At 30.6% G+C, this 13864-nt stretch overlaps 1 protein-coding gene across 1 annotated transcript in view; it reads left to right on the top strand.

The window, feature by feature from the left end:
* sli (slit guidance ligand) overlaps window positions 1–13864 on the top strand; it is a 183202-nt gene that overhangs the window by 142038 nt on the left and 27300 nt on the right. Inside the window, 1 exon segment of the mRNA XM_075313673.1 lies at window positions 2684–2899. Within this exon segment, the coding sequence (XP_075169788.1) occupies window positions 2684–2899 (216 nt within the window).

Below are 13864 nucleotides of genomic sequence, written 5' to 3'. Positions count from 1 at the left end.
TTAAATTCCAATCCACAATTATGAACATATTTCAAGAACCGCTGTACATAATTGTAAAAAAAAACGAATTAATTCAAGCAGTCCAAATATAATTTTGGGGTTATCGTAAAAATAAAGACAACGCTAATCCAAACTAAGTAGGAATGTCATCAAACAAAATGTTTGCTTATCATATTTAGGAGCCTTTTCAGGAGAACATTAGTGGGATATAATATACAAAAACAATTTTAGGATTTTGAAAATACTTTGGGTAAGATTTTAAAACTAAAATATTTTACGAATTTTTGGCGCTAGACCATAAAAGTAAAAAATGTAGACGCCTACTACAGTTTTTCGCCAACATTTTCCTATGAGTCCTATAAAGTCCGTGGATTTATAGATTTATAGCGTCGTCCACTTGGTGAGCTTACTAAGAAAGCACGAAAACAAACAAAGCAATGCGGACCTCAAACATATTCAATTCAATTATCCCATTTTTTGAAAAACAGGTTTTCGTTTTTTCGTGAAGATGAGTTTTATTCTATAAAACAAAGAATTAACAATTCATTTTACAAAAAATTAAAAGAAACTAAGAATAAATTCATGTTGTATTTCCATTGTGATATAAAAAAAATAATATCGTGAAGGTGCTCCGTTTCCAATTGATATATTGAAAACAGGGATGGAAAATGCAGTACTATAGTACTTTTTTCAGTACTTTTTCACCCCGGTCAGTACCGTAGTACCCCCGCGAATGATTTGATACCTTTTGTGTAGACATTTTTGAGTCGATATCAGATTTATGGTACAATAGCTTTGACAAAATATTTTAATATTTTGAGAAAGTCTTTATCAACCTTATTTGCTAATAGTCTTTTACAAATATAGGTGGGTATTAGGTTCGAGTTTAGCCGCTAAAATCGCTAAAGTGAAAACTAAATCAGTAAGAAAAATGCATGAAATTATACGTATTTGTTGCAAATTTTATTATAACTTGATGGGGAAAAGCCCAAAGCAAATTTTCACATAGTTTGTATTCCTTAAAATGGATTATTAAAGAAAAGTAATCGTGGAAAAATGACGTTTTTAGCAGCTAAACTCGAACTTAATACCCACCTTATGGCAAAACAGACATGTTCATGTGGGAAGAAAATCTCGATTTTGTAAAAGACATAGTCAAAAACAGGATTTTATTGAACTTCAAGAATGTTTTAGTCGAAAAAAGAATGCGATTCTATATTATCGATTTTTTATTTCGGTAGAAAATGTTGTCAAAATTTTATTTCTATATAGAATTTTTGCAAAATTTTATTTTTATAGAAAATTTTGTCAAAATTTTATTTCAATTGAAAATTTTGTAAAAATTTTCTTTCTATAGGAAATTTTTGCAAACTTTTATTTCTATAGAAAATGTTTGCAAAATTTTATTTATATAGAAAATTTTGTCAAAAAGTACCTTTCCGCTCAAAAAATACCTTTTTTGTACTTTCTTAAAAATTGTATTTTCCATCCCTGATTGAAAATGCTCGTTCACTTATCGTTGATGCGTCTTCAGTACTTTGTATATACTGAAAGAATTATTTTCTTTTCTGAGGGACGAAATTTTAGACAAACGGCATTTTCTTTTGACTTAAAAATCTTTCTTTAAAAGTAAATAAAAAAGCACGTAAAATAAATTAGGTTTTATTTGCTTTTAAAGAAAGGACTTTAGAAAAAGCAGAATTTCCCTTGACTAAAATTTTTTTCCGGTGGAAAATATGTTTGTTTTTTGCATAGACAATAGAATATATATAGATGATCCATCGGTTGCTCTTTACGAAGAACACAAAAGCAAATGCACGAAAATTAATGTTTGGGACTGACTCTTTACGAAAAAATCAAAATGAAATTATAGAAAATTAACTTTTGGAACTGACACATTTTTTAAAGACACAAGTGGATCATCTATGTATATTCTATTGTCTATGGTTTTTTGGGTGCAAAACAAACAATTTATCTCTTCAGCTTTACGAAAATCGTCGTAGAGAGAGGGAGAGTGGTGTAGTCTAAAAAGTTAATTGGTTCAACAAAGTTTTTAATTGAAACAAAAGTCAATCACAGAAATTAATTGCATTTATTAAATTTTTAATTGGATCAATTAATTTTTTAATTGATGAACGTTGGTGATTGATACTACAATATTTTTTCTGTGAATGCATCAATTTATGTTAAACTTATTAAATTGTTGAATGCATCAATATAAAAAAGTATTTTTTGTTTGATTTAAAATGAAATTATGAATTTTTATATTAGCCTGATATCATTGCAGGCTGGTTTTTTCGTCCAAATCAATTGCTTTACATATCATTACAATTCTAATACGAGCATACTGGCCAGGAAGATTAAGGAATTAGCATTGTCTGTCATTATCTTTTCAACAACAACCATTTCAAATCCTTTATCTTCATATCCAAAAAGCTCGTATTAAATGATATGTAAATTAATTATGAGAGAAAAATAACCACAAATTAATGTTTTAAAATCGTGATTTGACAGAAGAAAGAAAAAGTGTGATGAAACCCCACAATCACATTTAAAAATCGGAGCATCTCGCTTATGTTTTTTATGGGAAAATATACTATATCCAATATTAATCTATTAATATATTTTGTATTTTAAGTACGCCCACTGAATTTTTCTCACACTCTCATTCCATTCCTTTTAGCGTTCTATATGGAAATAAAATAAAGGACTTACCTTCGGGCGTTTTTAAAGGACTCACCTCGCTTCAGCTGCTCTTACTAAACGCCAATGAGATTTCGTGTATTCGCAAGGATGCATTCCGCGACTTGCATAGCCTCAGCTTGCTCTCCTTATACGACAACAACATTCAGACACTGGCAAATGGTACTTTTGATGCCATGAAGAGCATTCAGACTCTGTAAGTATTAGCCTGTATTTTTATCCTTTTCATGCAGAAAAAAACAAAAACAAATGCCAGTATGCATCTATCGAGCCATAAGACCATATTAATCGCCTATTTGTCACAAGCATAAGAGCACTCTACAGTATTTAGTGTCGTTTAACTTAGGTGGTAATCGTGTGAGGTACTTGTTAACGTGTTATATGACATATGAACATCTTACATCCATTGTGGCATGAATTATCCTGGTGTGACTTGTTGAATATTTCGTATGAATCTTTATATTCTTCAACCATTTAGGTGAAGTGTTAGATGTGATAAGTGTTTTGTCAGATACATTTATTTTAATTTGAATAAAAAATACCCTATGGAAATCAACCCTCTAATGCCCCATTTTGTGCCAGTTGAAAAAAATTTAAAGTTTATATACAAAAGCCAGAAAATGAAAAAAGAAAGATATATACGGTAAAATCCAGAAAAAAGAGCCTTCGGAACTAAAGGAAAAAATGTTCAATTTAGTTTAGCCATTTTATTTCCATTAAGTTAAACTTTTGTTTAAAATAATAAAATTTACTTGCTTCAGTAAAAAATCCTAAACTGAAAGCAGTTAGGAATAGTTCATTAACTAGAATAAGGCATGGAATTTTACTAATACTGTTTTCTTCGCTGGGTATAAGAATTTACTACTGAACAAGAAAATTTTATTCACTGATAGCAAAGCATTCGTAAAAATAAACAAAATCTGAACTACAACCAAGTTTCCTCAAATTTAGTACAATTTCTTATAAAATGATATTTCTGACTTGTTTTATTATAGAAAGCTTATCATACATACGAATAACACTTGGCTTAGAAAAATATTTTTGTTCATTCATACTAAGAAGTATTCAATCCTTTTAAATCTTAAGGAGACACACTTGTTGGAATATAGGAAATTTTCCTATATTTCTTTTATCTACCTGTAATCGATACCTGTCATCGATATGTTTGCGCGTGGTTTTTTTTTTAGTTGGAATCGCTTTGTTGTGGTATACGGAGGGATTGTTAAAAATAATATAGTAGAATAATATAATAAATAACAAATAAAATATATAAATTATATCTTATTTTAAATTAGTGAGAAAAAATCATGTTCGTGATGGTGTATAAAGAAAGAAAACGCCAACAGAATAACACCCCTTCATTCGTCTTCATTTTGGAATCTTCAATTAACAGGTAACATTCAGAGGCGCTAACCTTTTGGGAAAAAATTGGTTTATAATTTTTTATATTTCTAGGTATTGAAATTGTAAAAAATCGTTACGTAGCAACTTATTAAAAGTGAAAGGTACAAGAAGAAAAAATGCGTTTTACAGTTGATGGCATTACATGGAAATTGGAAATACTGCACTGAAAAACCAGTGAACCACCAGGAAGAAAAATTTCGGTTAATTTTAGAAAATTTTGAATATTTTTAGAAAATTTTAACTAAACAGTATAAAAAACGCTGGCATCACGCCGATGTCATTAAAACAAGTTAATATTTTTTGACAAATTCAAGAAAATTTATTAGACATAATTAATTTTTTTTTTCACTTGTTAAAGAAAATTTTGTACTTTGAAGGAAAAAATTGGAGTTCAAAATTGCAAGAATGTCTTTAGTGACATACGAAGTTCATGATGCACGCATTTGTAGTAAAATTTACAAATTTAAAGAAATATTGAACTATTTTGTGGAACACACGAATTTAGTTAATCTTTATCCTTCATTTGTGTATATTTTTCCTCGGTTTTAGTTAATTTAACTAACGTACACAAAAAATTATTAGAGTAGAGGAAACTTTCTTCAAACATATTAATTCCATGAACTAAACGAAAGTTAAATTGGCTTTAGTGAAATAGAGAGTTCACTTTTTTTTTAATATGGAATAATAAACTAATATTTCAAGGCCAGTCGATGCTGTTGATTCGTAATAAATATATTAATGAAATGTGTATTTTATTGAAGAAAAATTGCCTATATAAATAAATAAAATTGTATTTAAAAACGAAGGTAAGCAGTTCTAAGTTTGAAGTAAAAAGGTTTACCACAAATATGTAAGATTTAATGAATGAAAAAGTTCAATAAATAAATTTTTCATTCTGTAGTATAAGGGTACATAAATATAGGAAAATGTTAACTAATATATGGAATGTATTCTACCTACTTTCAATGAAAATCACATCGTTCAAAAAAATAAAAATGCACTGGTAGAAAAAAGGCGGTACGTGGCCATTACCGTTTGGTATTAATAGTTTAGTTCACGTTACCTTTCAGTTTTGATACCACATTATATCAAATCATTAACATCCGGTATTATTATGGTATTAACTATCACATCCCCATAACATATGATATGTCGCCGTTGCTAAAAACTAATTGGTCGCCTTGGTAGTTTATTTTCTTCACATAAAGAAAGTAGGCGAGTAAATTCCAATATTTCTTGGAAAACGTGACGACCAAAAACCTAATTTGTGAAGTATTGCACTCAAAAAAATGTGAACTCTCTATTTTACTAAAGCCGATTTAACTTTATTTTAGTTCATGGAATTATTATGTTTGGAGAAAGTTTCCTTTACTACACTGGTAGAAAAAAAGGCGGTATGTGGCCATTACCGTTTGGTATTAAAAATTTGGTTCACGTTACCTTTTTATTTTGATACCACTTTATATCAAATCATTTACATCCGGTATTATTATGGTATTAACTATCGCCGTAACATATGATATGTAGCCGTTTCGACCAAGTATAATTGGTCGCCTTGGTAGTTTATTTTTTTCATGTGGCTTGTAAATAACAATATTTTAGGATAAGATGACTACCGAAAAAATGAATTCGGTGAATATAGCAAAGTAAAGGTAAATATAATATATTTTAACATTTCAAAAGTTTTCTAATGCGAACCTTCTTTAATTAGATGCGCAATTGGAATACAAAAACCATCCAAATACCACAACAGACGACTTGAGGGATGCAGTAACTGAAGTGCGACAGGGAGCTGAATTGGGAGAAAAACTTTGCACGGAGATATGATTAGATTAAAGAAACAAATACATTTTATGTGTGTTTTATTAAACTAAATATGTATTACTATAATTAATACAGGGTTGGTATTAAACCCAATACCGATTAGGTATTATTTGGTAATACTGCACTGTTATACATCAATACCTTTATGGTATAGATAATAATACCGCTTAGGTATTATTTTCATTCCCATATTCGTACTTTCATAATACCGAAAGGTACTTTCATGCTTTGCGTGCCGGCTGTAACATTCGGTATTGATATTGTACCATACGGTGTTGGCTAACTATCAATAATGTACGGTATCGTTTTGAGACCGTATGGTAATAATTTTACTATGGGTGTATAATAATTATTTGCGTACGTTAGTTAAATTAACTAAAACCGAGGAAAAAATATACACAAATGAAGCATAAAGATTAACTAAATTCGTGTCTTCCACAAAATAGTTCAATATTTCTTTAGATTTGCAAATTTTACTATAAATGTGTTCACCATGAACTCAATATATCACTAAAGACATTCTTGCAATTTTGAACTCCAAATTTTTCCTTGAAACTACAAATTTTTCTTTAACAAGTGAAAAAACTTAATTATGTCTAATAAATTTTCTTGAATTTGTCGAAAAATATTTACTGCAATGACATCGGCGTGATGCCAGCGTTTGTAATACTGTTTAGTTAAATTTTTCTAAAAATATTCAAAACTTTCTAAAATTAACTGAAATTTTTCTTCCTGGTGGGTTCACTGTTTTTTCAGTGTGGTAAGTATAATATGTTTTAGCATTATTAATTTTTGTTAATTCGTGAGTCAAAATCTACTATTTTCATGTATTACTTTTCAATAGTCTCTTGCTTTTGAACTACACCCATAAAAAAAGTATTACCATACGTGCTCAAATCGACGCCGTACATTATTGATAGTTAGCCAACCCCGTATGGTACAATATCGATACCGAACGGTACAAGCGGTACGCAAAGCATGAAAGTACCATACGGTATTGTGAAAATACCAATATGGTATTGAAAATAATACCTAAACGATGTTAATATTTATACAATAAAGGTATTGATGTATAAACAGTTCGGTATTACCAAATAATACCAAAACGGTATTGGGTTTAATACAAACCCGGTATTTTAATACATGTTAGTTTAATAAAACACACGCAACAAAGACTTTTTTTAAATGTATTTAATATATAAAACACCTCAATTTTTTCATCTTATAATTTTCTAAAAGTTATTCTCAAGTTATGCACTAAATTCTGGGCCCCATCGCAGGCACTGCATGCCTCAAGTTGTTTGCTGTGAGATTTGGAAAGCTTTTGTATGTCTCTTACGCATCTAATGAGAGAAGAATGCCGAATTCAAAAAAAATTAATAATGCTAAAACATATTATACTTACCAATGCTTCACAAATTAGGTTTTTGATCGTCCCGTTTTCCAAGAAATATTGTAATTTACTCGCCTACTTTCTTTATGTGGCCCGCTTGTTCGGGTAAGTAGTGAATGCCTGCTTATATGGCTACCTATTCGTAAACACCCCTACTTATAATCCTGACTACCGCCCTTGTATTTGAGGAATTTAACAAGGAGATGTCGCTCAAAATAACCAATAGACTATTCTCTGCATTAACGATAACCCCCCATTTGGTAGCTGAAAGTTACTCACAGAAAAGGGTGGTGAATATGTGGTAGCAAAATAATCACTTTAAATCTATACCCCATTTGCTGGTTTATTCTGAAAATTAATTTCATTGTTGCTACTCAAGGCTTTTTTATTAAATAGTTTTTTAATATATAAATAACAAAATTACGTCAAGATTATACAAACAAAAAGAAAAAATGTTAATGTTGGTTTAAATATGGTTTTACTATTAAATTGGCCCTTCTTTTTCCGCTGCATTGCCTCGCGTAATTGTTGTTCTGGAGGTCCATTGCTGCCAGGAAATGGAGACGCCGTTTCTGAAATTAGAATATAAATATTTTTATTTTTATTTATTTCAATTTATTACAACTGAGTAAAAAAACTCATCTAGTAATTTAAGATTATCATTACATATAGCTTATCACTAAAATTTAACATTAGCAAGCACATGGTTGAGGAATAATTCAATAATTACACTCTAGTTTTACAATTTTCTGAATTAGTTGGCTAGGTCCATGGGGACAGTCCTTAAAAGTCTTCTTGACGTTACATAGCCGTTGAAAATATCCTTCAGGTCAGAGTTCACATGCGTGTGTAGATTAGCTGCATGCTTCTGGGCGATAAGGGATATTTCCTCAATAATTGTTTTTATATTGAGATCTCTGTGCAGATCACTATTTATAACGTACCGCGGTGCATGCACTATAGTGCGAAGAATTTGATTCTGCGTCTTTTGTATTTTTTCAATGTCGTTTTGTGCAGCGCAGCCCCAAAGCTGTATACCATAAGTCCATATTGGCTTTATAGTTTGGTTGTAGAGCAATATTTTATTTTCGGTAGATTTGTGCAGCGCAGCCCCAAAGTTGTATACCATAAGTCCATACTGGCTTTATAATTTGGTTGTAGAGCAATATTTTATTTTCGGTAGATACTCTATTGTCGGTGAGAATCCAAAAAATTTGGCCGAATTTTATTTTCATCTCTTTATTTTTATTCTTCACGTGCTCTTTCCATCTATGTTTTGTATCCAGAGTCATTCCTAAATACTTCGCGTAGTTTGCAAATGGGACAATTGTTTTATTGATGTACAGCGGAGTATGACTTGTGTTTTTGTTTGTAAATATCATATGAATTGATTTGCTTTCGTTTAATTTCATTCGCCATTTCTTTATCCAGTTTTCTATAGCAGAAAGTACGAATTGCAACTTGCTTGTGGCCTCAGTTTCTGTTTTTGCTGTTGTTAAAATGGCAGTGTCATCTGCAAACGTAGCTATTTTGGCAATTTGTGGATTTGGTATATCTTTCGTGTATAAAAGATACAACACTGGCCCAAGGACACTACCTTGTGGTACTCCTGCTTCAATTGGATTTAGATCTGAATATTGATTCTCTATTTTGACTCGAAAGTGTATATTCTCAAGATATGATTTCAAAATTTCATAATATTCTTTTGGAAAATCATTGTAGAGTTTGAATAGCAGGTCTTTGTGCCATACTTTATCAAAAGCTTGACCTATGTCTAGAAAGACAGCCGAACAAACTTTTTTGCTTGCAATTGCCTTTTCTGCAACATCAATTATACGATGGACTTGTTGTACAGTAGAATGTTTATTCCTGAATCCAAATTGATGACTTGGAATCAGTTCTCTTTTTGAGATTATTGGTTGAAGTCTTTTCAGCAAGAGTTTTTCAAATATTTTGGACAAGATTGGTAAAATTGATATAGGCCTGTACGACGTTGTTTCGTTTGGAGGTTTTCCAGGTTTGGGAATTACTATTATTTCAGCAATTTTCCATTCCAGTATAAAAATAATATAAAAATTTTCGTAATGCTTTTGGAGTTAATTTCTTAATGATTTTCGTAGTGATCAAATCATATCCAGGTGCTTTTTTGAAGCTCAAGTCCTTATTAATAATATATTTTAACTCTCCAAAGGAAGCCGGTTTAATGATTGCATTATCATTTTTTCGACTTTCAGGAGATCCTCAGATTCTTTGTATCCTTCTAGGGAACGGAATGTACTTCGAAAATATGATGCAAATACATCTACTTTTTCTCTAGAGCTTCGAGCCCAAGTACCATCTTTCCTCTTGATAGGGACATTTGAGGTGATTGGTGGTTAACATTTTTTGTTGCTTTCCACAAGCTGTAGTTTGTGTCCTTCCGAGCTGATAAGTTGTGAAGACGGTCAGTCATAGTTTTATTCTTATTTTCATTCGTTACTTGCTTCAATTCATTACAAAGTCTGTTAAGAGTCGCCTTGTTTTCTTGAGTTCTTTCCCTCTGTCATTTTTTGCGTGCTTTACGTTTTTTAGACAACAAATCACGGATAATTTTTGGATATGTAACTTCTACAGTGTTTTGATTCAATTCGGGTGAACTCTCCCAAGCTGATGTTTGAATGGATTGGATAAAATCAGTAAAATCGTTATCAACTTCCCTTTCAGATTTTAAGGGGGTTTTTAGATTTATCTTCTGATCGATAAGATATTGGAATAATCGCCAGTTCGTCCGCTTATTATATAGATGGCATTCATTTTCTTTATTATAGAATCACTGATAGTCATAATAACAGCAGAATGATCTGATGAAGATAAAGATGTGACATTTTCAACAAATATATAGATCTTGCTAAATTTTTAACTAGAAAAAGTCAATAAGGTCTGGAATTCTCTCAGGGTTGGATGGCCAATAAGTAGGTTCATCCCCCGAGACTATTTGGCATTTCAATTTTCTACATGCCTTATATAGCTCACTGCCTTTTGTAGATGTAAGTCTCGATCCCCAATTTTTATTTTTGGCATTGAAGTCACCGCCTATTATGAAATGATCTCCAATAGACTTTAACAGCGATTCGTATTGGTCTGATTTAATGTTATGTTTTGGTGGTGAATATATTGAACAAATTTTAAATGACTTGTTTTGTTTAAGACAAACAGATACGCATGCAACTTGAAATACCTCATTTTCGATTTTAAGCTCTTCGTGATGATTTATGTTAGATTTGATTATGACTGTTGAGCCACCTCGTGGATTTTGAGAAGGATGGATAGAATGGTACAATTTGTAGCCGTCAATAGAAGCGTACGATTGCTTAGTCAAGTGACTTTCAGATATCAGGAGAATGTCAACCTTTTGATCGTTTAAGAAATATTCTATTTCACTAATACGCTTTAGTAAACCATTACAGAATATAAATTTGAAATACATAAATACAACTGATATGTAATAGAATTATAATTAATTTTTTAACTTACATTTTTGAATTTCTTTCCTTTTGAATCACCATAAGCACTCCGTATCCAGCCAAACGCATTGAAACCAAGAAAACAACTGAACAAATCATTTGACTTCTAACGTGTTCTAGCGGGACTTCGTTTTTTTGTTCTTTCAACATCTCTTTACGATTAGGACAAGCATAATATCTTTCTATGCATTACGCGTAAGCACCAAAACCAAATTAAGAACATAATTACTTTTGTGTTTTGTTTAATTTTGCTCGGCAAACTATTTCGTACATTACTTTTATATACCGAAATTAAATGATCACTTTTTTAATTTCTCTCTCATTTTTTCTGTGAGAGTAACAGGGTCTTTCTTATCGATTTCATCCTCAACTGGTAATGCCCAATATAGTTTATCGACTATTTAATAGATTACTTTATGGTGCTGAATTGAGTGAAACGAAATGGTGCATTATATGCATTTAGAAAAGGGGTCTTTAGTCATTCTATACCAAAATAACCGCCTGCACATGTGGAGTGCTTATATAAGCAGGGAAAAAGCGACAATAGCTATTTGCCGAACAAGCGGGGAAGAAAATAAACTACCAAGGCGACCAGTGAGCAACGGCGACATATCATATATTATGGGGATGTGATAGTTAATACCATAATAATACCGGATGTAAATGATTTGATATAATGTGGTATCAAAATTGAAAGGTAGCGTGAACTAAACTATTAATACCAAACGGTAATGGTCACGTACCGCCTTTTTCTACCAGTGTAATAAATCGAAATCATTAACTCTTTTTTTTAGAAAAAAGAAGTTGTCTACAAACAACGGTATATTTTATCTTTTCGGAGTTATAACCAATTTCGTAGTTTTTAAAAATTTGATTGCCCTTTTAACTTTTATTGCAATTTATGAAGAAAAAATGTACGGTGAAACCTGTCAAAATTTGACACTCTGAAAACCGGACACTTCTCAAACATGGAGGGGACATTTGCTATATTAACACATTAGAATTAACCTCTCATACCTTAACACCTCTCAAAGGCCACCGTGCGAGTCCACCTTTCAGAAGTTTCACTGTATATTGTTTTTTCTATTTTAGTTAACTTTTTTATCTCTTTATTAATACATTCTATCTTATTAGCGATATTTTCATTATTTAATTGATTATTAATACAGTTATGCTAGTGGTACCCACCCAGTGGTGAGCCTATTTTATATTAAATATATTTAATTAAAATTATTTTATTTTCAATATTTGTTTTCCTCAATCTTCATGTTTATGGTTTTTTAATGATTACAGTAAATCTTGCGGAGCTTTTCTATTTAGTCTAGTGAAAGTTTCCACATTTGCCATTAAATTTGTTGCTTATGGGTTTGGATGATTTTGTGTTCTTATTTTGTAACTTTGAAGTTGCGATATTATTTCTTCTTTAACAGTTTTCATATTCAGTTCTTCACACCCAGAAAAAAGTGCCTTCGAAACTAAAGGAAAAAATTTTCATCAATATAGTTTATCCATTTTTTTTCCATTAAGGTAAATTTTTGTGAAAAATAATAAAATTTACTCGTTTCAGTAAAAAAATCCTAAACTGTAAGCAGTTAGGAATACTTCATTAACTAGAATAAGGCATGGAATTTTACTCATACTATTTTCTTCGCTGGGTATACGAATTTACTACTGAAAAAGAAAATTTTATTCACCGATAACAAAGCATTCGTAAAAATAAACAAAAACCGAACTAAAACCAAGTTTACTCAAAATTAGTAAAATTTCTTATAAAATGATAATTGCGACTTCCTTTATAATAGAAAGTTTTTCATACATACGAACACCACTTGGCATAGAAAAATATTTTAGTTCATTCGTACTAAGAAGTATGCAATCCTTTCAAAACTTAAGGAAACACACTTGTTAGAATATAGGAAATTTTCCTAAATTTCTATTGTCTACCTGTAATCGATACCTGTCATCGTAATCGATGTGTTAGCGCGTGGGTGTAATCGATATATTTGCGCGTCGGTTGTTTTTTTAGTTGGAATCGCGTTGTTTTGGTATACGGAGAGATTGTTAAAAAATTATAATAAATAACAAATAAAATATTTATTTTAAATTAGTGAGAAAAATTTTCGTTTTTTTTTAATAAATCTATCAATGTTCGTGATAGTGTATAAAGAAAGAAAACACCAGCAGAATAACAACCCTTTCATTTGTCTTCATTTTGGAATCTTCAATTATCAGGTAATATTCAGTGACGCTAACCTTTTGCAACAAAAATGTTTTATGATTTTTTATATTTGTAGGTATTGAAATTGTAAAAGGAGGACAAAATCGTTAGGCAGCACCTTATTAAAAGTGAAAAGTACAAGAAGAAGAAAAAGTGCGTTTTACAGTTGATAATATCACACGGAAATTGGAAATAGTGGAATAATAAACTAATATTTCTAAGAGATTCGATGCTGTTGATTCTTAATAAATATATTCAATATATTAATAAAACATGTCTTTTATTGAAGATAAAATTGCTTATAGAAATAAATAAAATTGTATATAAAAACGAAGGTAAGCAGTTCTAATTATGAAGTAAAAGTTTTACCACAAATGTGTAAGATTTGTCGAAATGAATGAAAAAATTTCAATAAAATCATTCCATATATGAATTCAAATTAGTTAATTTTTTTCATTCTGTAGTATAGTGGTATATAAATATAGGAAAATGTTAACTAATATATGGAATGCATTATTCCTAATTTCTACGAAAATCACATCGTTCAAACAAATAAAAATGTCTTTGGCGCTATACGAAGTTCAACTTTCTTCGCAATGAGTTCATTTTAACTTAAAGAAGGGGTCACTTTTTTCTGGGTGCATGTATTTGTTTATTTGTTATATAGTAAGGAGCAGCAGTTATTTTTCTTAGTATTTTGGATTGAAATTGTTGCAGTATGATGGTTGTATTGGAAGCTGTGCCCCATATCTGGATACCATATGTCCAGATAGGTTTTATTATACATTTATATATCCCCGTGTAAAAATTGAGAGATCT

Source organism: Haematobia irritans, chromosome 5, assembly GCF_050003625.1.
Source record: "Haematobia irritans isolate KBUSLIRL chromosome 5, ASM5000362v1, whole genome shotgun sequence".
In the NCBI taxonomy this organism is placed as follows: Eukaryota; Metazoa; Arthropoda; class Insecta; order Diptera; family Muscidae; genus Haematobia; species Haematobia irritans.
The sequence above is the reverse complement of the archived record's forward strand: the minus strand, read 5'-3'. Positions and strand labels throughout refer to the sequence as shown.